The following is a 26,623-nucleotide window of genomic DNA, read 5'->3' as shown; positions in this document are numbered from 1 at the left end:
CACTGGGTCCCCCCTTACCACCGAAAGCACTTGCTTGCCAACTGGGTTTGGAGTCTCTTGGCTTGCTCGTCCTTAGGGACCAGAGAAGTGACTCAGTAAAGCACTTAGTACATCGTTGGCTCTAGAGGGTGGGGTGTGACTCAGGAGTCACTCACAGAGACTCATTCATAGCCTCCTCCCTGCCCCTTCAAGCCAGGGAGGGATCCAGGGACCCGCTGCGTGAGACCCTACCCCGGTTCCGACACTCCTGATACGTTTCTCACGTCTCCTCCTGCCCGGCAGTCTTTGTGCCCGTATACCTGCCGGCAAACTCCAGGGCGGGGAGTCCGCCCCACTCAGCTGCCTCGTGCTGGCGTCCCACAGGGAAGGCAGGATCTCCGGACCCCCAAATCCTCCTGACCTCCCCTTGATGCGGAGCGCGTCCATCCTCACCCAAAGCTCCCCTGCTTTTCTGCCCTCGCCCCTTTACCCCGCCGTGGAAACTGTCCCCCTCTCCCCCACCCCACTCCTACTCTGTCGTGGGGGGCGTGCGTCCTCTCCGCTCGCCCCCACCCCCTTCCTTTCCCTCCTCCTTTTTCCTCCCTTGCTCCGCCTCCAGGCCCCGCCCCTCGCCGCCTCGGCCCGCGTCCCCCCCCCCGCCCCCCCGCAAGCCCCCGTCCGGCCACCCCCCCTCCCCCCGCGGAGGGCTGTGGGCAGGGGAGCCCCGCGGGCCAGGCCCCCGCCCGCCCTGCGCGCCCCCTCCCCGAGCGCGCGCGCCCGGCGGCCCCCTCCGCGGCCTCCCGCTCCCCGCCTCCCCGCCTTCCCCTCCTCCTGGTGACGTCCGGGTCCCTGCCCGTCTGAAAACTCCGCGCCGCGGCGGTGGAGGCGGCGGCGGCGGCGGCGGCGGAGGAGGAGGAGCAGCGGCGAGCCGAGGCGGCGGCGGCGGCGGCGGCCCGAGCGCGAGCCCGAGCGGCAGCCGGCGGCCGCGGGAGCCGCGGGGAGCGCGGGGGCGGCCCGGAGCGCCCGGGGTCCCCGCGCCCCGCTCGCCCGCCGCGCTCCGAAGATGGTGGCGGCGCCGTGCGCCCGGAGGCTGGCCCGGCGCTCGCACTCGGCGCTGCTCGCGGCGCTCACCGTGCTGCTGCTGCAGACGCTGGTCGTGTGGAATTTCAGCAGCCTCGACTCCGGGGCCGGGGAGCGCCGCGGGGGCGCAGCGGCCGGCGGCGCGGAGCAACCGCCCCCGGCCCCGGCCCCGCGCCGGGAGCGCCGGGACCTGCCCGCCGGGCCGGCTGCAGCCCGAGGCGGCGGCGGAGGACGGGGGGCCCCGGCGCGGGCGCGGGGAGGCGGCCCCGGAGAACCCCGAGCGCAGCAGCCGGCCAGTCGGGGGGCACTGCCCGCGCGGGCGCTGGTAAGATGCCCTTTCGGCTCGCGTCCCGGAGGGAGGGAGGGAGAGAGGGAGGGTGAGGAGGAGGCAGCCCTGACCCCACGCTCCCCCCGCAGCCCTTGAACCCCGGGCATCAGACTGGGACTCCCCAAGCTTGCCGGTTCCCTGTCTCTTTCCCTGGAAGCCGGGGCGGGGTTCCTGCCGAGGCTCGGAGGGGGCCAGTGGGCTGCCCCATCCCGAGTCTGTGGACTGCCCTCTTGGGGTCTGGGGAAGTTATCTCCAGAGGAGGCGCTTTGGGGGTTACCGGAGCCTGGCCGGGTTCCTGTTCCCCGTCACTCTTGCTGGGCGCCCCGACTTGCACTATGCATGTGGGTGTTGGTGCCTTGCTCACTGTCTGAGTGCGTGGATCGTGCCCGGGATCCTCAGCCGCTGCTCATGGGTGGTGCTCACAGCATCTCTTTGGTTTTTGCTGAGCTGAGTGCAGACAACTCCGTTCCCTGCTTGCCATCTCCTTGTCTTTTCCGGGCCTGAGATGGGGTCTGGCATCGGTGTCCCAAATCCCCAGCCATCTCCCTGAATCAAGATTCAGGCTTGGGCGCCTGGTCTTACTTTAGGTCTCCTGTCTGCCATCTCTGGCTGTCTGTGCTGCTCGTGTCTCTATCTTCTCCGTCTCTAACCTTGTCCTCTCCCAGTGCCCTCTCTGACTTTCCTCACCCAGCTGTCCAGGGTCAGGGCATGGCCCCTTCTCCTAGATGGCTGTCCCTGGCTCTCCGTCTTGTGTGTAGCCAATCAGTGTCACCAGCTGTGTATCTGACCACATCATCACGACTTTGGCCCTTCTGGATTTTCTTTGCCTTCCTTGGGTGTGAACAGTCTGAGCTCTGACACTGGTTTTTCTGTCCATCTTCTGGGGCCATGTGGGTGTCTTTCTATCCTGTCCCCAACTTCTCCAGGGATGTCTTTCACACCTTCTCTGGGCTGCCCTGCTGAGCCCACTGAGCTAGGACACGCAGGACCGGAGGTCAGAGTCCCCAGCTCTGGGCCAGGCTCGCTGTGCCCTGTGGGCGTGAGTGTCTGTCCTAAGGAATAACGATGTGCAGTGTGTCTCTATCTTCCTCATGCCATTTGCCTACAGGGGTTCTCCTAGCTCTTGGGGGGACATCAGATGCTAGGGGTTAGTTTCAGGATCCTTAGGCACTGAATGCATGTCTGTGTCGTTTGTCGCCCTGGGAGCCCTCTCTGAAGAGTGCCTTCAGACACAGCGTGATGCTTTCTGATCTGTTAAACTTCCTTGGAATCAGCGGTGACCCTCTTTGCTGGAGTGCGGCTCTTTGTGTCCCAGGAGGTGACATGGTGGCATTTCACGTTGCTCGCTTGTCTGTGTGGGTAGCAGGTGGACGTCTTCCCCTTGTTTGTGGGGAGGGGTGTGGAGGGAGATTCCTGATGGAGAGCCAGAACATTCCCAATGTCCTGTGGCCTTTTAGTTCCAGAGAAGGGTACTCCCAGGCGCTGCCTTTAAACTCCTGGGGTGAACTGTGATGTGTTTGGGCAGAAATGTGATTCGAGGTTCGGTCTGGATTTGGAGCCCTACTGGGAGGTGCGGTGCAAGGGGGTTCAGGACCAGCCCTGCTGGCCCAGAGTGGGAACATGTAGGCTGAACACGGTGGCATGAGGCTTCCTGTACCCTTTGCGTCTGGGGTTGACAGGCACCAGGAGGTATATCTTTGGGTGCAAAGACCACCTGTTGAAATAAGCGGAGAGAAGGAAGGAGGCCTGGATTTCTTCCTGCGTCCTGGATGTTTTGAGTACTTCGTCCACACCCCGTCTGTGTGTGCTCAGTTCAGTATCCTATTCTTTCTCCTCCCAGCTCAGCCGCAGAGAGGTTTGCAGTTGGGAAGATAGGTGGGAGCTTGCCATTTCCTTTTTTTATTCCTTTTGGCATGCCAGTTTCAGCAGCAGAGTTGCACTGCTTTTTGAAACTCTGCTTTCATCTGCAGGCTTAATTACTACCCCCCCCCACCCCCATCTCCCCAGGTGTCAATTTCTTCACCTTCTGTTATAGACATAGATTTTGTTTGTTTGTTTGTTTGGTCCTCCCCCTTTCTCTGAGGGTGTCTACTGAGCTGTTGTGAACTGTTATGTCTCCTGGATTTGTATTTTATTTTAACTGCTCGTCTGTCTCCTCTCTTGCCCTGCCCCACATCTACCCCCATGCCTTGCTAGATCCTGAAATCACAGCGCAGACATGCTGGAGGGCCCGGGGGTGGGTCCTCCTCTAGCCGTGCCCACCCAAGCCCCTGCCCTTCCATGGAGCTCAAGGAGACCAGAAGGGGGCAGGCTGTTCCCAAAGTCCAACGACACGCCTGAGCTTGGGCCGCAGGCTGGGAGAGGACCAGACCTTTTCGCAAGCCACTCAGGCCCTCGCAACATGTGGTTTGTCGGCAGACCCTGTTGGGGCTGCTAGCGTGATGCCTTGGAGATAGATTCAGGAGTGGGATGTTTTAAAAAAAAAAAAAATCCCTGTGATTTTCCAGATGGCTCTCTTAAAGAACTGGTGAGACACATGCTTGGGACATGGTGCTTCATCTCTGAGCTCTCTGGAGGGTGGGGGCAGGGTGGAGTGGGGCAGGTGCAATTCCTGCAGGCAGAGAGAGTCTGTGGCCCCATTGGTGGCGGTGGTGCTGCTGGTGGCTGTGTCCCAAAGAGTGTCCGGCAGGCACTGTGTCCAGAGCATTTTCTAAGCAAGACCCTGCTGCTTCCTTGTGCCCACCGTCCCAGAGCCTCTGCACTTGCCGCCTTTTATGTCTGGGGAGCAGCGCCCCATTGGAGGGACCTGATTGTATTTTTGGTGCATTTTAAGGAGCCAAGAAGAAACACACAGTTTCTCAAGCAGAGTCAGAGACGGCATGAGGATGGTGACAAGATGGACGTATCTATAAAAGATTTGCAAGCTCCTTTGCCCTCTCCGCCTCCTCCAGAGCTCTTAAATATTAGAACTATCGGGTGGATTGGAGCAGAGCTGTGGCTGAGACACCGAGACCTTCACTGGGTCTCCTGTAAGCTGTGGATTTGACTGCCATCTCAGAATTTAAGAAACAGATGGGCTCCCTTATAAAGGGAGGGAACACACTGGGGAGAGTGTCAAAAAGATCACACTCCAGGTTCTGGATGGATTGGGGACAAATGAAAGAGAGCTGTGTGTGTTCACGTAGCGAACGTTTATTTTCTTTCCCTTCGATTCCAGCGATCCTCTTGAAGTCACATTTATTCCTTGTGCCCTTAGATAAAGTGCTACACAGTAAGTTTCATTCGAGGAGCCGAATTTTTAATCGCCCTTCCATACACATGCATCTTTAATGTGGAGTGGGGTTTTTGTATCGTCTGACCCCTTGGAACTGTTGATTTTTTGGCAGAAATTCCTCATACTTCACATTACTCAGATAACTCAGGAGTTTTTCAGACGTCAGCAGTGACTGAAAAATTGGTTCACTGTATCGAGATCACCTCTGGTTCTAACAGCCTGAGAGGTGTGGCTTCTCTTTCGATCCAAATGTTTTGAGACCAGAGAGAACAGAGGGTATTTTATTGATGGTTGGGTTTTCTTTTTTTCACACTCTCAATAGGGTTTTATTTTGTTTGAGCAACGTATTACACTTTGTATACAGAAATACGCATCACTGAACAATATTTATCTTACTGCAAATATTGCCATCTGCTTAATCATATACTGGAAAATGTTAAATGAACAGATAAATAAAAGTAGAAATTATTAGACACATAGGTGTATATATGTAATTGTATATGTACATTTCCTTTCCTTCCAGTCTTGTCACACTCTAGATATTCTCTCTCGTTTATCAGTTCTTTTTCTTTTTAATCTTCTCAAAGTTTACGTGACAAAATACTTGCTGTTTTGCAAATAAGAAGCCACAGCGTTAGTCCCTGTTTGCTGGGGATTGTCCAGCTTTGATCCATGGTTTTAATAGGAAAGGAAATTTGGTGTTTTGAACTGGGGCAGATATCTGACATTGTGCACGCGTGCGTGTGTGTGTGTATGTGTGTGTGTGTTTCCCCAGAAAACAAAATATCCTTAAGAATATCTCTGTAGTCAGGAGCTTCCCTCTCACCCGGAGCTATTTGTAGTCAGTGGGGCCATAAATCTGCATGCACAAAGACAAAAACGCACGGTGCCCACATCATTGGACTGCATAGGGTGCATGGTGTAAGGGCTGACCTCCTCTCTGTCTCTTGGTGAACACTGCCCTGTCTTGTCACTTAGGAGAATGCTCCCTGTTTTCTTTGCATTTCCCCCATTTCTGTGGACCCTGGTCCCCATCTATCAGAACCAACAAGAAAATACCTTGGGGAAAACTAAAAGTAAAACATAAGCTTAACCCCAACAAAACCCAAGTTCAAAGGAAAAGGCGTGGGAGCAGGAGGAAAAAGTCGTAGGTGATGTGTGCCAGGCCCCAGCGCCCAGGAAAGAGACCGTTAAGTGTCCCTGCGTCTGACACAGATGGGTTCAGGTCAGGCTCTGCTCTTTGCCATCTCCTTGACCTTGGGCAAGTCCTTCTGCTCTGCTCCTCTGAAAATCCGGGCTCCCGCAGAGGGTCATGTGAGGATGAAATGTACTGATACATGTGAACTGCTTTTGGGGCCTGGCACATGAAAATGCTCCAATGTGAGCTGTTGTTCTTGAAAAGAAAGTCTTAGTATGTTTGGAAATAAGCAATTTTTTGCGATTATTTATTTTCCCATGGAAAGTCGGGTTTGGGTGAAATCCAGGGCAGGAGAGTAGATCCATTGCTTGTGTGTGTCCCAGCCTTGCAGAGCAGGATGGAATGTGGTCGAGGGAGGAGCACTAATATTTATTGAGTGCCAGCTGTATGCCAAGCCTCCTTTAGATGTTTTGCATACATTGTTATTAAGATGCTCCCCCTGATTGCACGGCAGGAGTTAACGAGGACTTTGCGGTTATTACCTTACCGTCTCAGTGAATCTCCCCGGCTGTGTGGGATAGGACTGTTGCTGGCCCCATCTGGGAGATGAGGGAACAGGCTCAGAGAGGCAAAGCAGCTTGCTCACCGAGAGTGCAGGGCTGGGGGAGCAGCAGAGCTGGGATCCAAACCCAGGTCTGCCTTATTCCAGTCGACCTACGGGTTTCTGAGCGCTGTGTCTGCGCAGTTCTTTGAAAAACTCCAAACGCAGCCAAATGATTCCTGAAAGTCTTCATACCGCTTTTCTTCCTTCTTACTGTAGATTTCCAAAAATGTGCCAACCCTAGAAAAAGGAGCAGATAGGCAGTTTTCGTGGAATCAGACCCCTAAATAATGACACAAATAGGGAGTAATAATAACAGTAATGAGTCTCTATAGGGCAGTTACAATGTGCCAGGCACCGTTTGAAGCCCTTCTTATGCATTAACTCCTTTATTCCTTTAGCAAATGTGTATTCTAGCTGCCACAGCCAACAGTCCTGGAGCTTACTATAACCAGGCCCTGTCCTGGGTGTTTTCCAAGCGTTAACTCATTGAAACCTCACACTACGGAGGAAACTGAGGCAGAGGAAGAAGCTTAAGCAGCTTTCCCAGGGTCGGTTATAAATGGCAGAGCCAGGATTTAAACCCAGGCAATCCGGGCTCTTAACCGCTCTGCTCTACACCCTCCCTCTTATAAGCAGCTTGCGAAGGTCCCTAACCTTAGAACCGCAGAACTCATTTAAGGAGGCACGTAGGTAGTTGATTCAGTCAGGAAGCCCAGCCCCCAGCACAGGATGTTATGGTCCTGGAATGGAAGGTATCACCTGATACTGAAATATGCAGCGTACATACGAGGGTGGAACTGGAACTGCTGAGTTGGCCGGAGGAAGGAGTTTTGAATTCAGCTCTCTCTAGCCAGGAAGGAAGGAGGGTGCTCTTCAAGGCTCCTGGGCCAGTGGAAACAGCCTTTCATTCATCCTCAGTGGGCTTCCTGCTTCTCCACCCGCCCAGTTCAGCTGCTCTGTGGTTCTCTCCGGAGGAGCCCATGAGGAGCCAGCCCCCCAAGACCCTGGGGGAAGCAGGGAGGTATCTCTAAGAACTCACAGGCTGATTGTTTTGTGGGCACTTCCTTCCGCCTGCAACAGAAACTACCCGTTTGCCCACAGATACTCATCAGGTTGTGCCCCTCTGATCCCCGTGGTTAGGGTTGCCTCCTCCCCCACTGAAGGTGTTGAAAAGAGGGCGGCAGGGAGGGTGGATGGGTGTCACCTTAACTGGCTCAACGCTGTCGTGGACAGGGAGACTGGCATTGTTAGAATCAGGGCCTGGGCGGGGCGCCTGGGTGGCTCAGTTGGTTAAGCGTCTGCCTTCGGCTCAGGTCGTGATCCTGGAGTCCCGGGATCGAGTCCCCCGCATCGGGCTCCCTGCTCGGCGGGGAGCCTGCTTCTCCCTCTGACCCTCCCCCCTCTCATGTGCTCTCTCTCATTCTCTCTCTCTCAAATAAATAAATAAAATCTTAAAAAAAAAAAAAAAAAAAAAAAGAATCAGGGCCTGGGAGCCCAGACCCCCAGCCGGGTGGGGCAGAGGGGGCACAGAAGGGCATTTCTTGAGTCTCTTTTGGAGGAGGATCTCGCCCTCCAGGGCCCTCTGTGGACAGGGAAATGGGTTTGTTCTGTCTCTGGCCTGGTTTGTCCCAGCCCAGATGACTGCTGGCTTACCTGGAAATCTAATCCAGGCTAATGTGTCTGTGGATGCTAATGACTAGCATTTCTCCTCCCAGCTAATCCTTTCCTGTAATCCTTGGCCACGAGCAACATTGATTAAGCCCGAAGGAGTCAAGTTCACGGGGAGAGATGTATGCAGCGGTCCCTTACTCATGGGGCATAGACATTGTAACTGTAATGCTAACAATGGGGAGGGTGAGGAGGATTTCTCTCCGTTGAAAGTTTACCTTCTACCAGATGCTGTAGGAAGGCGTGATCTTCGGAATTCTTACAACATGCTTCACGTTAAAGGTGATTCGTCTCATCTCTGCTTTACTGATTACAAGTCATAAAAACTAAGGCAAGAAGTCGGATAAAGGTTGAACAGCTGAGAAGTGGTCAGTTATAGGGATTGAAGGCTGGTGGTGACTCCACAGACTACGTTCCTGGTCTCTGTCCAATTCAGTAAGTCCCTTGGCCCACCCTCCCTCCCCTCCCATCTGTTCATTCATAAGTGCAGATGCGCTTACATCCATCCACCTATCCATGGACCCATCCATCTCTACGTGCGTGCGTCCATCCATATGTCCGTCCGTCCATCCATCTACCCATCCTCCATTCCAGCAGTGAGAGCCTGCCAGGCACTGTGCCCAGCACTGGCACAACCTTCATGAACAGGACAGATGTGCCCCCTGCCCTCAGGAGGACCAGCCCAGCAGGGGAAGGGTTGGGCCGTTGCTGCTACTCAGAGGTTCCTTTCACATCCTAGCCAGATGCACTGCCGATCTCGCTTCCCCAGAGTGGCCTCTTGGACGCAAGAGGAAGGTGTCCTCTGCACAGGAATAGTGTGATTCAGGGGCCTGGAAGCCCTCAAGGCTCCCACTGCCCCCAGACTGCCAGACATGAGGTCTAGATTGCTCCACTCATGGGGCTCAAGCTCTTCTTACAGCTTAATAAGGAGCCTGGGGATGAGCAGTGAGCTGCCTAAGGTTTGCAAGGGGAGCAGGGCCTAGGAGGCCTGTCATGTGATGGTTAGGGTGGTGCCGGGGCAGGGCTCTGACATCTGGAGTTCACAGCCCATCTCTGCCCTTCATACCTGATGCGTTACTTCACCTCTGAGGGGCTCAGTTTCCTCATCTGCGTTGTAGGAGCAAGAAAGGCACCCAGCTGGCAGGGCCTGGTGATGGGCCCCAGCTCTGGCCCGAGATCAGGGCTCCTGTTCTCCTTCCTCTTGCAGCCCCATCATGACAGATGTTTGCAAGAGAGGCCCTCAGATTCATGGCCTGTGGGTAGGTTTGGTTTGGCCCACACTGTAGGTTCAAATAAAAAGGCACCGAAACTTAAGGATTAAGATATGCTGTAAGACCATGGGGATTATGGGCATGCCTTTTAGAAAGTCACGAGATCTGACAGCACTGCGCCCCCATCCTTGCTTGTTTTTCAACTGGCCCAGCGGGGGAGGGGCTGTCCCCGAGACCCTCCAGATTCCTGAGACCCCCACGCCCCCACGCACACACCTGGATCTTTTCTTTCTCCTGTGATGCCTAACTGGCCCCTTTGGACTGCTGAATTTGCAACCTCTGTTTAGAAGATCTCCGTGTTCACTGTGATGAGCCAAAAATAAGTGTCTGTGGTCACCTTTCAATTATCCCCATGTGGTTTATTCACAGCACTTATTTACCTCGACTGCTTTTGCTTCCCCTGGGCACGATGGAGGTTTCCTTCCCTCCCTCGCTGCTGCTCTGTACCCAGAAGATGCAAATTCTCACAAGGATCAGGCCATTTTGAAGGCAGTGTCCTCAACAAAAATAGACCCATGCGTTCTACAGTTTGGTTAACGGTTTCCCCTTTGTTGGGCATGCGGCGAACACGCTGTTTTGAATTGTCTGCCTTCCACTTCATGTGCTCCCCCCAACCCTGCCCCACAATAACACGGTTCGGGATGTGGAGAGTTGTCAGAGAGCTGGTCACAGCAGGTGGAAGACTGGAACGTTCTGAAACACCGTGGCTTGGCTTCCAGCACTGTCAGGGACACAAACCGTCACTTTCAGTCACTTTCATCTTTTTGTGTCTTGTTGGGTGAATATTTTTAAAAATTGTAATACTATGTAGTTCTTTAAATGTGCATTAGGGAAAATCGAAATGACAACTTGGGGCTCTTAGCACTTAGCCTGCAAGTAAAGTGGCATTTGAGAGAAGTTGGTTAAACATAATGAGCATGCATGAGTAATAGTACCAAGCCCTAATTCTAATCCTAATCCTGGCCTCGGTTTGGATGGCGAATGACTAAGGAGGGGGTGCCAGAATGACCAAAGTTTGGGAAACGTTGGGTTCCCCAGTTTGAAGATACTCTGCTCCTTTGGTCAGCAGTGGTGCCATTTTGTTCCAGTGTTCGAGTAGAGAGGATTTCAGTGAGACGTTAGGAAGAACTGTGCCCTGGGTCTGAGTGGCAGTCACAGTTACAGGGCCCTCTCTTGATGGTCTCGGCTGCTCTCTCCATCGCTCCTACAGTGATGGGGCTCCTCCGGCCCATCTTCTGGACTTGGGTCTGGACCCTTCATGTGCATCTCTTGGATTCATGAGCGTTCGCTTCATGTTGACTGTGTCCGTGAGTCCCCCATGTGTTGCACCTGGAATTAACCATGATGAATGAGTTCCCAGATGGGCCCATAATGACTCTGTTAACTTAACCCCGAATCAAGACTCGCCTGCTCAGAACCCGGGGAACAGAACTGCATTGCAACCCAAACAGCAATTCAAAAGGGCAGTGGAGACAGCTAATCATTTTATAATGAGCAAGGAGACAAGCAATAAAAACAGAGCCCAAGGACAGCATGATAATTTCGCAGAGTCTTAGCACTCAACTGGACTCACGTTAATAAAATAAACAAATGTTTTTGGTGGTGGAGAGCTAATGTATACATTATTTAAGGATAGTATTAAAACCAGATTAGACGGATCAAATAATCCAGGGGTTACCTCATTAAGCATCCTCTCTTTGGGGATGTGGGAAAGTTGTTCTCTTTCTGTTTTTTTTCTTTCCTTGTGAAATGGGGCTTTATTAATTAGAGATGTAATGGGAAATCTTTTTTTTTTCCCCCCCCCAGACTAGTGGCTGTTTTCTGTTTATTTTTAATGTAGGACCATGCTTTGCAGATGTTCTCTTTGAAATAAAAGCCTATTCATTGTCTCTCTTTCTCTCTCTCTTTTATCCCCAGCTCAGACCAGGCAGTTTATAAAAGACACAAACAGAGAACCCCATTTGCTTGTCATCAGGCGGTTACAGAAGATTCCATTTGTGATGTAAAATACTCTCATTACCTGCTTTTTCCCTTAGTCCTATTCAGGAATAGTTTCTGAATTGTTACATCTGAATCCCTCTTGTTTAGGAAACGAGGTGATGACAGTGACCAGGGTAGAAGAGGTGATGTGGAGGGGAGGTGCATTCACAGAAAACGGCCGGGTTCACAAGTGGGCACAGCCTGGATTGACTTCTTAGGTCCAGGGGTTGACTGCTATTTTGGCTTTCTTTTAGGGTGAAAAAAATCACGTGAAGCCAACCAACTCTCCTTCAGAGAGAGAGCAAGCGGTATGAACCTCCAACAAAAGCGGACATGAGAAAGTACCGAGGGGGCAAACCTCACTTCCCGTGGGCCGGGTCTGGGCTGCAGCTGGAGGAATGGCAGCCCTGGGTTCGCGTCCTCCTCCTTCTTTTGTTAAAAAAAATTTAAATTACTGGCCAACATATAAACATCAGTGATTTCAAGTAAAAATTGAATTTGGAGTTCCTATTTAAAAATTGGAAATTCTGGGGGCGCCTGGGTGGCTCAGTCCATTTCAGCATCTGACTCCTGATTTCGGTTTAGGTTGTGATCTCAGGGTCGTGAGCTCGAGCCCCTGCATCGGGCTCTGTGCTGGGCGTGGAACCTGCTTAAGATTCTCTCTCTCTTTCCTCTCCCCCTGCCCCTTCCTCTCTCTCTCTAAAAAAAGAAAAAAAAAAATGTGTATTTCTGGCCTTCATTACCAAAGAAGCACACGTTTGGGGGAGGGCAGATGGGGCTGCCCCTCTACCTAGGGTCCCACTTCCCGGTTTGCCTGGGAGCCCACCCCTCGATGTTGCTTATTTGTGTGACCTGAAAGACTGCTGTTAGGATACGAGTTTTCAACTCTCAAAATAATGAGGAGGAGGAGGAGGATGGTGAGAGTCACTGCTGTTATGTATTAACTGTGCTAAGCAGCACCTCCTGGGTTATCTTGCTGAATTGTTGACGTCCACTTCATGACATTGTCCCCATTCACAGATTGGGGACCCTGAGGCACAGAGTGAAGAATTGCCCAAAGTCACAGAGCAGCAGACTTGCACTTTGAGCTCGGGCGGGGTGACCAGGGAGCCCATACAGTGCATGTGTGCGTGCATGTGTGAGTCACACTGAGTGTTTTCCCAGAGCAGTTGTGGTTGGGAATTCTTGCGAATGGCCCTGCGAGAGGGTTGGCATTGGTTGTCCGCCCATTGCATGGATGGAAGCATCAGGACCCGGCGGTGGGCGGGTGGTCACCCCGTGTCACCACCGCCAGGGAAAGTGCGAAACATGCCTCTTTACAGAGGACGGGCCCTGGTGAGCTGGGCATCTGGTAGAAGTCCCGTCACCAAAGTTCCCGCCGACCTGGCCCACGGAGCAATGCAGGGGTGGTAGGCTCCACCCTGCCCCACTAGTCTTGGAGCGGTGAGGGAGCATCTATAGGATAATATTTTGATAAGTTGCTCATTTGTATTAGAATAATTACAGCGATAATTATAAGCACAGCTTTTAGTGAGACTCGGCTGCTGACTCTAAGAAGAAATAATGAACTGCCTATTCCCTCGGAATCACACGGAAGCCAGGCCTGGCCTTCCTCCTTTGTGTGTGTCCAGCACGGGCTTCACTGCAGGTTGGAGGCCCTGCGTGTTGCCAGATGCCGTTTCTGTTAATGGGATTGATGGCAGATTTCCATGCGAGGAGGAGCAGGGAGTCAGGTGAACAGCGTCTTTCCCCACAAACACCCAGGGAAACAACCTGACCGGAGTCTGAGGTTGGCGCGCTCCCTTGAACCATGGAACACACCTCCGTCTAGAAGCAAATGTGGTAACACCTAGAGGGATGGAGACTCAGATCTGCCCCTTATTAAATACTCTAGCCTCGGCCGATGCCTAGCCATAGGGAAGGACTCTTGGCTAATGTAACAGGACGGCTGTGATTCTCTTTACACTTCTGTTTCTGAAGCACATTGAGTGGGCCTGCCTTGACTTTAACAACTCGCGAAGTTTCTCTTGAAATAGAACATACGGGGCGCCTGGGTAGCTCAGTTGGTTAAGCAGCTGCCTTCGGCTCGGGTCATGATCCTGGAGTCCCAGGATCGAGCCCCGTGTCAGGCTCCCCGCTCGGTGGGGAGTCTGCTTCTCCTTCTGACCCTCCCCCCTCTCATGCTCTCTCTCTATCTCATTCTCTCTCTCAAATAAATAAATAAAATCTTTAAAAAAAAAAAAAAGAAATAGAACATACGTACCCAAAAGTGCACAAATCATAAAATGCGCAGGTCCACCAGTGGCCATGCTCCTGTGACCAGGACCCAGATCCAGAGCACAGAGCCTGACAGCTCGCTGCCCGTCCACGCCCTGCCAAGGTTCTTCTCCTTCCCACTTCCAGTTCCCACATCTCCTGGGCAACCCTGACTTCTGACCCCATAGGTTACTTTTGCTTCTTTTTAGAAACAGAATCACGCGATCTGTACAACTTGGTCCCTGGTTTGTTTTGCTTAGCATTATGTGAGATGAGATTATGTGAGATTATATCAGACATTGGCCAACTCCAGCCCTCGGGCCAGATCCAGGTTGCCTGTTTCCACGTGGCCTGTGGGCTGAGAATGGATTTCACATTTTTAAGTGGTTGGGGGAGAAAAAATATCAAAAGAAGAATAACATTTCATGGCATGTGAAAAGTATATGAAATTGAAATTTCAGGGTGCATAAATAAAACTTTATTGGAACACAGCCATGTCCAATTCATTTGCATACTGGATGTGGCTGCTTTTTTGCCCTGTAAAGGCAGAGTTGAGTAGTGTGGACAAAGGCCATGTGGCCCCCAAAGCCCAAGACCTTTACTATCTGGTAAAATGTTGGGTGGTAACTCTGAGTCTACATCGTGTCGCGTGTTTGTCACTGTTCATCACATGGTTGTGTTGTATTGCATTGTGGAATATACCACGATTTACATATCCATTGTGTTTATGGGCCTTTGGAAATTCCCAGTTTGGGACATAGCACTGCCATGAGCATTTTTGTGCAGGTCTCTTGCTAAACAGATAGGTTTGGTAAACATTTCTGTTCGGTACGGACCTAGGAGGAATTGGTTTAAGCACTTTTTTTTTTTTTTTTGGTTTTGTTTTGAACGGGTTGATTTTGACAAACGTACTTTCATTTGGAAGTCTTACTTTTCCTGCTTGGTGATACTTGCGTGTGCTGAAACTCTGGACCCAGGCTTACTCTCCAAAGAAGTAATTAGTCTTGCAAAACAGAGGGTCAGTAGAACCGCAGTTCATTAAGGGTGCGCTGTTCTTCCAGCTCAGAACCTTCAAGGATGTCGGGAACATGCCTGACATTCACTGCTTTCGCTTGCTTTTGGGAATGGTGCCATCATTTCATTTCTTATGCTGAAGCCATATTGTCCAAATGACTCTTCTCTTTATGCGGCAAAACCAGTCCGGCAGAATTAGGCGAGTTTTTTTCCATGTCACACTCTGCTTTGATTGACTTCTGTTTATCTCTTCGCTGTTCTGGCTTCCTTGCTGGGAAGCAGATGGATGTAGCTCTGCATCCCCAATCAGATCTCAAGCCCCCAGTAGCATGTGTCATTTCTCATTGAAACACCGTGCTGAGATGGCCCTTCTGGGACGGCCAACATGGCACGTGGGCCACAGCCTTGGAGCTGAGACTCCCCCTGAGGAGCGGCCTCCGTGTGCCCCCCTGATCAGCATTGTTGAGCGGCGCGGGTCCTTCCTGCATCAGCTCCTGCAGACTTGGCCCTCCACCTGCCACTGTCCCACCTCTGCAGGCAGAGGTCCTCCCAGGGTTGGGAGGAGAGGGCCAGGATTCCCCGGGATCCACCCATCGCGCAAGTTTGCTTGGCACTGCCTGAAAAATGACTGAATGTTCTTTCTGGGGCTTGTCGGAAGAGCCCGGTCAGCTTCCTTCTCTAGCCGGCCCGCTCTCCCCAGGAGTCAAGTCCTGCTTGTCTTAGGAGCCTGCTTGCTGCCTGTGCCCTGTCCGATGAACACACTTCAGGTCACCAGAGGAGACTGTCTGCTGCTCTTTTAATATTCCTTTGAGAAGAAAGCTGGACTCCGCGGTGAAGGGGTTTGCGTTCACGAAACCCAGTCTCAGCTGTAATTTAATGTGATATCTGGCTCCGTCTCTGGCAGGCTCAGATTTAGTCTTTAAAATGGGGCGGCGGAGCCTCAGTGCCATCGTGGGTATGATTCCTGGCTGTGGAATTCCTAGATTGGAGCAACTTAATCCTTAAATTTTGGCAGTTCTGGGTCTCCCACCAAGTTAATGGTTCGCTTACCTTCTTCTTTACGAAGGTAGATGTGCGTATGTGTGAGTCGATGTTTATTCTAGGGGATGGCCTTTTCTTTTCAAACACTGTTGTCTAGATGTGCTAAGATGCCCTAATTAAAATCCACAGTTAATTTGTCTCAAAAGAAATGTAATAGATTTCAAAAGTAGAAATCTTTCAGGCTTCATTCATACAATAATAAGATATATTTAAAACTAGCCTCTCAAAGGCAATCACTTAGAGATTTAAACAAACAAACCTCTTCTAAATAACTCATAAATCAGGGAAGAAACCAAATCTGGGATTTCTGATCGTAGGGTTGTTAATGAAAATGAGAATACTTCATATCAAAACCTATGGGATGAGGTTAAGGCTGGGCCCAGAGGAAAATTTATAGCTTCTTTTCTTTTTTGAGAGAGAGAGAAAGAGTAAGCTGGGGCGGGAGGGCAGGGGAGAGGCAGAGGGAGGGAGAGAGAGAAAGAGAATGTTTAGCTGGCTCACGCCCAGTGCAGAGCATCACCTGGGGCTCATCTCATGACCCTGAGATCATGACTTAGAGCTGAAATCAAGAGTCAGGCACTGAACCGACTGAGCCACCCAGGCGCCCCTGTAGCCTATTTTCAAAGCACTTTAGCTTTTGACATTAAACGTGAAAGATTAAAATGATTAACACGAGAGTCCACTTTTTATTTTTATTTATTTATTTTGAAGATTTTATTTATTTATTTGACAGAGAGAGACACAGCGAGAGAAGGAACACAAGCAGGGGAAGTGGGAGAGGGAGAAGCAGGTTTCCCGCCTAGCAGGGAGCCCGATGCGGGGCTCGATCCCAGGACTCTGGGATCATGACCTGAGCCGAAGGCAGACGCTTAACCACTGAGCCACCCAGGCGCCCCTATTTTTATTTTTGAACTCATTGAGAACAAACCGAAAGAAAGTAGGAAAGGGCCGTAAATGAAAATAAAACCAGAAATTCATGAAACATGACATAAGCGCGGAGGCGTTATGCCATGAGATCCTCTAACGACTGGCCAGCACAAAACGTTAGTCTGGTTCCTCCTGGGGTTGCAGTCGGTGAATGCGCAGCAGGTTCCTCACTCCCAGTGGTTGCTCATTGCTTCTGCAGAGGCTGGTTGAGCGGAGGAAGCAATGGGGAGGAGTCCCTGCAGTTTCATGGTATCCAGGCGGGTGGGTGAGATTATTATCTCTTGAGGCAAAGCAAACCTTGCATCCTTTTTTCCTACTGACCTCCTTCCTCGTGAATAATAAGGCTGCTAGGTCATGTTCTGTAGAATCCGAGGACTCTCTGCTGGTACCCAGTGAGCTCTGCCCCCAGATGTGACGCCTGCCTGGGGTCACGTAAAGCCAGCCTTCTCCTTGTCCTGGAGTTACCTGCTTGGGGTGGGGAGGTTGCTGGAGAGTGCTCTCTGGGCAGACGGGCAAGAGGCTTCGATCTCACTAAGGACGGAGCTGGCTGCTCTCCAGCAGAAAGGGGACGTCAACCTGCTTAGCTGGGGGTTGACTTTGGTGGCCTCCCAGCAACGTCCATTGGCCATCCCCCAGGCATCGTGTGCTAGAACTCTGACACGAGAACACAGCTGTACAGATTTGCCCAGGGCATTCAGCCATACTTACTTATTCATTCAACACAGGTGCCCGAGGCCTGCTGTGTGCCAGGCACTGTGCTAGGAGCAGTGAGTAAAACGGGGTCCCTGCCCATCTGTAGGTCATGTTCTGGTGGGGGGGACCATGAGTAATGGAGGAGAAGGGGTCATCAGGGCAGGCTTTGCCGAGGAGGTGACATTTAAGATGAGACAACTGGGAGATGGTCAGGCATGGACGGGGGGAAGGGAGAGGGGGACAGAGGGTGACCTTCCTGAGCCCAGAGCAGGGCCTGCAGTAGCCTCCTGCCACCGTCAAGTGCTCTCTCACCAAGGTTCCCTGCAGCTCTGTTTGTGGGTGTTTCCAAACTTGGCTTCGACCTACTGTGATTTGGAGGCGGAACTCAACAGATGAACAAAGTTGACCACCGATGGTACGAAACTGTTCTGTTTCCAGTGGTCTTCTCGGCTGTGGCGGGCCCCCCACCTCCCAGAGAAAACACGCCTACCATTGCAGGGGGGCTTTTCCGAGCGCCCCCTGCCCCTCCAGTAGGAGGAGCCCTTTCCCTCCTTTCGCCTCCGGATCAGAACGCACCTGTCCTGAGTCCCGTTGTTCGATAGTGGCGCCCTGCCCGCCCCTCCCACCCCCCAGCCAGGTGGCGTCGCCCCACAGAGTTGGTGGAGGGAAGGGATTGCTGGCCCCAGGCCCGGTGACCGTGTCTGCTCTGGCTGTGCCGTGCTGGGATCGCTTACGCGCTTTCCAGGGCAGGTCTGGACTTCCAGGAGCCGGGACTGCTGGGCACCAGCCCCTGTTTTGCATCTTGCTTTGTGTGGCTTTGGGTGGCCTGTCAGGGCATCTCTGTTCCCATCTTTAAAATGGACTAAGTGATTTCTAGGGGGTCTCTTATGATCCTCAGTTTTAGGTCTTTTGTGGTCTTGGGTGCCCAAGTTACACACACCTTTCCTCCTCCCACCTGTGACCTGCACCTCACGGAGGGAGCTCCTGGGAGCCTTACAGCCTTCTCCGTGTGTGCAGGTGGCTGTTCTGGCATGGTTGTGTGCGGAAAGGGCCTTATTCCCCCCGGAATTCACCCCCTTCTCCCTGATGATAAATTCCGGTCTCTTAGGACCTTATTGATGTTCCCCGTTACCGTCACAGTGGTTCTCTGATCTGCTGACTCGATCAAAGGACCCCCGGTGCTAGAACAGTGAATGGCAACTTAGTAGTTGCATAGCAGTTGCTCAGTTAATGTTTTCATTTCCTTTGGAAATTGCATGAGAGATGAGATGAAGAGATGCTCTAAAAGCCAGAGCTACGGAGCCCTGCTTTAAAATGAGATTTTAAAGATCCAGAGGCCAAAGATTTCTCTAGAACTGGTTACAAGGTTTCTTCTCAGCTCCCCCACCTTGGGGTTCACTGTGTGTTGTTGGTACCTGATACAGAGGTCTGTGCATGAGGACGCTGATGATCATGCACGGTAATTATAATAATAATAGCAGGGACCATTTAGTGATCACTCACCATGGGCCAAGCATTTTCCTCTTAATGCTTCCCTGTGCTGTGAGCATTGTTGAAGTCACTGTTTTGTGGAGGGAGGAAGTGGGGCACAGAGAGGGGAAGTAACTCCCCCAGGGTTGCACAGCTGGGAAGGGGCAAATCAGAGCGCAAGCTCCTAACCACCCCATGTTACCTAATGCGCAGCCCGATTGGCTGGAACCAGGTGGCCCGGGGGAGGGTCTCTCTCCCAGCTTCTGGCCCTGCCCCTACCCTCCTGCCTGTAGGGGAGGCCTCCCCAGTCCCAGGCCTGGCAGGCCTCCAGTCTCCTCCTGCCCTCTTGGGCTCTCCAAGCCCACAGACAGGGCAGGCGAGAGGCTGACTGCTACTGTCGCAGGAGACTTTACCCAGGATGGGGCTGCAGACCGTGCCCTCCCCCTCCCCCTCTCCGGGCACGCTGGCCAGCCCCACACAGATGCAGCTGGGGAGCAGAGCGGGAGGGGAAAGGAAGGGGGAAAATCTTAAGCAGACTTGGTGCTGAGCACAGAGCCTGACTCGGGGCTCCATCCCACAACCCTGAGGTCATGACCTGAGCCGAAATCAAGAGTCAGATGTTCAACCAGCTGAGCCACCCAGGCGCTCCAGCAGGTGGATTCAGAGGCTGGGCTGCCTGCGTTCAGATCCCAGCTCTGTCACTTACCAGCTGTGTAAGTATAGGCAAGTTAGACGAAGTCGCTGTGCCTCAGTTTCTTCATCTGTAAAACGAGGGGGTAATGGTGTCTACCTCAGAGGGTCGTTGGGAAAAATAAGTGAGTGGATACAGGTAATTCATTTAGCACAGGGCCTGGACACATATTAAGGACCATAAAGTGCTTGCTAGTGTTATTACTTTTAATCTTTGTAGGAAGAGGAGGAGAAGGAGGAGGAAGGGAAGGAGGAGCTAGAAGGTGGGGCTGTCTGGTTCTCCTTCCTCCCTCCGTCCGGGGTGCTAAGGGACAGGATCCTGTTCCCAGTGAGTAGCCAGTCACGTGACCTTTTCATACCCGCTTCCTCACCTAAAATTAAGGTAGAGATTGTAATAATGATCATAATTGATCTCATTTTTAGCTGCATATTTTTCCTGTATAGTAAATAGTATTTCCAAGACCCAGGATGAATTTTACCAATTCGTGTGTACATTTCCTTAATGCTTTCTCACACACCCCATTGCCCCCAGACTTAGGAAATTGGTGATGCCTCTGCCAAGCCACGGGGTCTTAGAAGTAAGTAAAGAGGCCATGGTGTCTGTGATGGAGCCAGCTAGGCACTGAGTGTTTTTATAGGTGCCGTTTTATGTAATCCTTACCACAGCCCTGGGGGAGGGGCAAGTTCTGTTACTCTCCCATTTTTCAGACATGGAAGCTGAGGCTGAGAGAGAGCAAAGGTGGCTTGCAGGGAATCACGCCTGTTTAACCGGCAGAGCTCGTGCTCGACCCCTTGTGGGTCTGACGTCAGACCCTGAAAGTCTTTCCCCGGGGTGTCAGGTAGCATCCTTCTTCTTCTCCCCGAGATATGAGAACATATTCCTAAAGACTGCCTTAAGTGTTTTGGAGAAAAAAAAAAAAAAAACTAATGGTGGTCTTAATGGCTCATAAACCCCTGCCAAGTAGCAAACATTCTTGACCATGAACTTGGCAGGGTGACAGCATGTCTGGGAGACCCTCACAAGTCATGCTTTCTAGAGAACACAATGTTTTTGGAGCCTGAAGCATTTTATAAAATAACGTGGGATTCATCCCAGAGCCTGGCACTGGGTCTGGAATTCTTGAGCCGTTTTCCAGTTGGATTAAACCGAGGTCAGACATTCTGCCCCAAAAGCCCAAAGTGAGTCAGGCAGCCCCTGGCTATTGGGACCCTCCCGGGCTCTGGGCACCTAGGGGCCTTCCCCATCCCATCTCTCCACCCAGGGTCGAGGTGGCTAGTGGTTGGCAGGCCCTGGGGGTCTTTGGGGAAGGGAGGAAATGAACAGTGGGCTGCTTGACAGCTTAGAGCAGGGCCGTTGGGCAGAGTCCAGAAATTATCTTGCTAACAGTGACAGTCTATGAGTTTGTGGGAAGCGAGGTCATGAATAATTGATTGCTGCTAACTGAGTTATGGAAACCATTTTCAGAAGATTCCAATTTGTAGGCTCCCCGAGAGAGGGAGGAGGCAAGCATGAGGACTCCCTTGTCCTTTGAGGCCAAGGGACATTCCGAGGCTCCTTTTTGTTTGCCCAGTGACGTTGGCCATGGCTCCTGGGCTTGCAGGAGGCATGGGCTGTCCTGAGCCCTGTGGAGGGGCCGCCTGAGGGGTGGCTGGGGAGGGCTAGCCTCCGTTCTCATTGGGCTGTTCCCCATTGAGGGTTGGTTGAGCTTCCCTTCAGATCGTTTCAAATTCAGAGCAACTCCCCGGGTCTTTAGAAGGGTTACATGGGAATGCTTGTAACCTCCCATGTTCCCACCTTCCTCCCGCCTGTAGAACCAGGAGCAAGTGTGGAAGGAGCACTGTGCTTTCTGAACTTGACATTCTGGGGCCTGTGTAGCTCACCTCGTTTCTAGAAGAGGCAGCATTGCCTAGTCATTAGAAACAGGCCTAGAATCCTGGAATCCCTTACTGTTTGTATGAGCTCAGTCCGGTCATACTATCTTTCTGCCTCAATGTTCTGTCTGTAAAGTGGGAATGACAGTGGTCCCAACTTCGAATGGTTATTGCAACGATTAAGTAAATTTGTTTTTAGGGGCGCCTGTGTGGCTCAGTTGGTTGAGGGTCTGACTCTTGATTTTGGCTTGGGTCTTGCTCTCAGGGTTGTGGGATCGAGCCCCGCATCGGGCTCTATGCTGGGCATGGAGCCTACTTGAGATTCTCTCTCTCCCACTGCCCACCCCCCAATTAGTGTGCACTCTCTTTCTAAAAAACAGACCAAAACAAAACAAAAAACCACACATTTTTAAATATAAAAATAAATGTATGCCAGATTAAAAAAAAAAAAAGCTGCTGCTTTGATCTCCGGTCCCCTTACCAGCCCTGAGGGGGTGAGGCAGGATGAGAACGGATGCATAGATGGGGTGAGACAGGCAGAAGAGATTCCGTGTGGTTCTAGAAGCCACACCGCTTGTTTAAAGAGGGGTCTACCCTCTTTAGTGGAAAGGCCTGGGTCCATCTCCTGATGCCATCATGGAGCAGCCGTGAAACTGCTCAGTGCCGCCAGCCCATTTGGAGCCCCGGTTCCTCATGTGCCAGATGGGATGATAACATCACCTCCCACATTGAGCAGTGCGAACAGTTAACGATCATTCATTTCTCCATTCAGGACATACTTACCGAGTGCCTCGCACCTGTCAGGTACTAAGAGCTGGAAATCTATCTGGACAAAACTGTCCCCTGCCTTGTGGCGTTAACATTCTAGAGGGGGAAGGCAGATAATCAATAATAAATGTTTTAATAAATACATGAACAAACGTTCTAGAGCAGAGATGGGCAAACATTTTCTGGAAAGGGCCAGACGGTGAATGTATTGGGCTCCACGGGCCATATTGTCCCCATCACAATGACTCAGCTCTGTCCCTCAAGTGTGAAAGCAACTGGGCACAGTCTATAAACAGATGGCCATACCTGTGTTCCAATAAAACTTTATTTACAAAGGCGGGCAGGGGGCCAGGTGTAGTTCATGGGTCCTGGTGTGCTGACGCCTGAGCTCGACAAGAGGAGCAGAAAGTGGTCAGGGCCCTAAGAAAGCAAACCCGGCCTGCCAGCAGGTGACTTGGAGGTGCAGCTCTAAGGGATGCCACGTGTGGAGAGGTGCGCGTGCATGCGTGTGTGTTGTGTACGCGTAGCTGTGCTCTAGCCGGCTGAGCCATCTTAGGAGCAGGGCGTTCAGGTGTGGGCATGAGGCGTCCTCGGAGAACAGGGAATGGAGAGGAGCTTGGTGGTGTGTCTCGGGGCCTGTCCTTCCCTGCTCACCATCTAGGAAGCATGGTGGCTATGAATGTGCTGACCCCAGGATCCGTACTAGCCACCAGGGCCTCTGTCTGGAGCAGGGAGAGGTTTTTCTTGGGCCTTCAGGGACCAGAAGTGAGGGCTACTTTCTGGGATGTGTTTGAACTTCGTGGGTGCAGTGCTGGCCTTGACCAGAGCTTTTTCTGCCTTTGGTTCTCCTTTCTCCCTGTCCCTTACCCCAGCCTACCCGTGGCCCCCCTGTGTCCCTGACCCCATGTTTCTAAACAAAACATGGACTCCTTCCCCATATTTCATCCCTGAGGGAATCAGGGGTCCCTAGCTCATAGTCAGTTGCCCACAGACCCAGCAGAAGGTTTCTGGCACCTTCTCTTCCTTCTCAGACCTGTGAGAGGGCCTTGCTTACCTCCACCATATAGGTAAACCTTATGGGAAGACTTGAGTAGATGGAGAATTCATTCTTTTCAGCTGTTTTGTCAGGAAGGTGATGGATGAATCTGATGAAAGAAGAAGGAAAGATAGTGGGAACCAGAAGTCCAGGGCGGGAAAGGAAGGAAGGTCTTGATCCTTCTTGTGAGTTTCCAGCCTGGTCCGGTGGACACTCTGCTTTTAGGCTGCTGCATGGTGCCTTTATGTGTTAGAGAAAAGTGCCCGCCACTCCAGGCAGAGACATGGCTTGGTCAGAAAACAGTGTTTATGCATAAGAAAGGTGTTCCTTCCTCTGAAGAGAACAGTCCTGGACTATGGAGCATGGCTAGATTTCTCCCTCACTGGGAACTATGTGCAGTGCCCAACCTGCACAACTGTACATGGTGGCCTCGTATAGGATGTCACCTGTATTTATTAACAGGTGATCACTTTCCTTTCTCACTTCCAAGCCTAAGGAGCTATTCCAGGTTTCTCATATCTGTGGGTGCTCGCCTACCTAAATTTTCAGTTGGGAGTTGGATCAGACTCTCAGGCATCCCTCGAGAGGCTGACATTGTACAAGACCACCATGAGGTCTGGTGCCTCCCAGAGAACCATCTTCCCACTAGTGTCCAAACTTCCTAAGAGTCCCCCCTCTTTATGCTGTTAAGAATAAACACCGTTTTCTTCGCTCCCTTCAGCTGCCGAATTGTGCCCTGGAGAACAAGCGTTTGTGTTTCCTCCGAAAAGGCTCCAAAGGGAGATGAATAAACAAACTGTAAACAGCTGTTTCTCCTCTGGTGACAGGATTCAGACAATAGACCCTCAGAGGCTATTAATCAGTGGCCTTTTCGGCAGCAACTTTGCATCCCGGGGCCGCTGAGGAGCCTCCATGCTGGGTGCGTCTTCCCGGACAAGTCCGGGAGCCTCTCCGCAGAGTCCAGGGCCAGCCTGGTGGCAGCCACCACCTCAGCACGGCCCGCGGGCCGGGTGCACTCTCCAAACAGATGTCCGCGCAGCTGTTGGGAAGGCTCCCAGCTTTCCTTGCTGGCAACCTCTTGAGAGAGATCCCTGGGTGGGAACGTGGCCTCCCCTGACTCCCCTTTTGTGGTCACCTCTTTCTTTGAAAGTGGACAGCGTGCATTCAAGTACCATTCATCCGACAACTATTTATCGGGCACCTGCTATGGGCCACGCACTATGCTAGGTTCTTGGGCCAAGTCAGTGACCAACATTTCGTTCAAGAGGTATTTCTTGAGCACCTACTATATGCAGGCACAGTTCTAGATTCTTGGGATACATCTGTGAACATTTGAAAACAGGTACCCTTCCTTTATCTAGTCATTCCTTCTACTCTTAGTTTCGGAAATATTTACGGAGCATCTACTATGTGCCAGGTAGTGTCCTAGGGACCTGAAGTGAAATGATGAACAAGACGGGCAAGGAGTCTGCTTTGTGTCACAGAGAAGGCGAGGCCATCAGTCGTAAATGTATAAATAGGAGCGGTTTGGGAAGCAGTGCACACTCTCGTGAAAGCGGAAGGGCCGTAGGTGCTGGGCTGACTGCCGTGGGGTGGGGCCAGCTCGGCTGGGATGATGAGGGAGGCCTCTCAGAGGAGGTGGCATGTGCCCACACCTAAACTTGAGGAACCAATTGGGAGACCCCTTGAGGAAACCGCTTTCCAGGCAGAGAGCACAGCAGGTGCAGAGACTGGACCAAGTTTGGGATTTCAAGAAGGGACAAAAGTCCTGTGTGCTGGGGCATACGGAGGGAGGGGAGCGTGGCCGAGATGCAAGGGAAGGGGAGGGGCGGAGGGGCTTGATAGCATGGAGCTTGGAAACTCGCACCCGGAGTTCAGATTTCATCCAAAACGTAGGGGAAATCCTTGTGGAGCTTAAGGTAGGGAAATGATCGGCGTTGAACTTTTAAAACAATCCCCCTGGTCTAGACATGATGACAAATGCAGCATGGTTTTCTGGATTGGAACCTGGAACAGCAGAGGTCGTTAGTGGAAAAACTGGTGAAATTCAAAGAGAGCCTGCAGTTTAGCGTCTCAGTGAAGGGCACGCGGCAACCGTCTGGACTGTCTGCAACTTTCCTGCAAGTCTGAACTTATTTCAGAACAAAAAGTGTTATTTTCAAGATCCGTCTGGGGACTAGGTGCTAGGGGGAGCCCTGAAAGAAGGTGAGAATCGAGTCAGGGAGACCAGTTAGGGTCTTTCTTCTGAGGTCATCCTGCTGAGGGATGGTGGCAGGGAAAACACAGTGGTGAGACGCAGGCCGGGGAGAGGGGGGTCCTCCTTAGGTGAGGGGTGGGTCTGCAGCCCCAGCTCTTGAAGATCTTTCTGCCAATGATTGAAGCCAGCCCAATCAGCTCCAATTCAGCTGCTATTTTGTGAGCATCTTCTGGGTGCTAAGTACCATGCGGAGGATCAAAGTTAGTCCTCACATCCGTTTCCAGCCAAGATGGCCTCTTATTTACACCTGCTTTTGTGGAAATTACCACCATCACCTTTGGTAATGACTTGGAGTGAGTGAGCGTGTGTTTGTGTGTGTGTGTGTGTGTGTGTATAACGGCCTTACCCTCCGTTTAGGGTAAGACCTCATGGGATTTGCTTATTACTGTATTTCAAATGCTTGTCATACAGCGGGTACTCAATAAATACAAAAAGATATGTATTTGTATTATATAAATATAATACCATATATAAATATGAGAAATATATAAATACTATAAAGCCACAACAATAATAGTGCTAGTAAGCACTTAAGGAGCATTTGCCAAGAGCATTTTAAGCCCTTAGCTTGACTTTTAATCCTTGCAACCCTATGAGGTAACTACTGTTTTCACCCCCGTTTTATGAAGGGGCTTAAGGTCTTTGCTCAAGGTCACAGAGCAGAGTCAGGATTTGCACCCAGGCAGTCTGGCTTCTGTGGCCCCAGTCTCTAAATACTGAGCTACACTGCCCGCTGTGGATGCACAATGAATGGAAAACTTCTATTATCTTTGCCGATTGAAGCAACAGATGTTCATTGAGGAAAAATTTAGAAAACAAAGACGAACGTGTGAAGAAGAAAATGCAAATCTCTCATAACGCCACTCTCAGTATACTTCTGGAAGAGGGTTAACCCATGAAATCGCTGTTTTAGTGGGAATGAGGTGGTCTCGTTTTCTCCTCTCCTTGGAGAGAATAAGGATGCAGACAGCTGGACTTGGGGTACAATGGGGGACTTGGGAAGCTGCAAGGGCTTATGGGGGGATGCTTCTACTTCTTCCCAGCATTCCCTGGGGAAGCGGGAAGAGGGCTGCAAAGGCTTATAGGGGGATGCTTCCACTTCTTCCCAGCATTCCCTGGGGAAGCGGGAAGAGGGCTGCAAAGGCTTACGGGAGGATGCTTCCACTTCTTCCCAGCATCCCCTGAGGTGGCTTCTACTCCTTCCATCAAGGCAGAAGAACCCACCAAGCTCACTGAAAATCCAGAGCTGTGGGACCTTCAGGATCTAAAAAAAGACA

At 51.7% G+C, this 26,623-nt stretch overlaps 1 protein-coding gene across 1 annotated transcript in view; it reads left to right on the top strand.

Annotated features, from left to right (window-relative positions):
* The first annotated feature begins 908 nt into the window (after window positions 1–908).
* XYLT1 (xylosyltransferase 1) overlaps window positions 909–26,623 on the top strand; it is a 292,085-nt gene continuing 266,370 nt past the window's right edge. Inside the window, exon 1 of the mRNA XM_081819949.1 lies at window positions 909–1,384. Coding sequence (XP_081676075.1) covers window positions 1,043–1,384 — 342 coding nt within the window. The 5' untranslated portion in view covers window positions 909–1,042. The remainder of the gene's footprint in view (window positions 1,385–26,623) is intronic.

Source organism: Leptonychotes weddellii, chromosome 5, assembly GCF_054177405.1.
Source record: "Leptonychotes weddellii isolate Sample4059 chromosome 5, ASM5417740v2, whole genome shotgun sequence".
Taxonomy (NCBI): Eukaryota; Metazoa; Chordata; class Mammalia; order Carnivora; family Phocidae; genus Leptonychotes; species Leptonychotes weddellii.
Note: the sequence above shows the minus strand (reverse complement) of the source record. Positions and strands in the feature narration are given on the sequence as shown.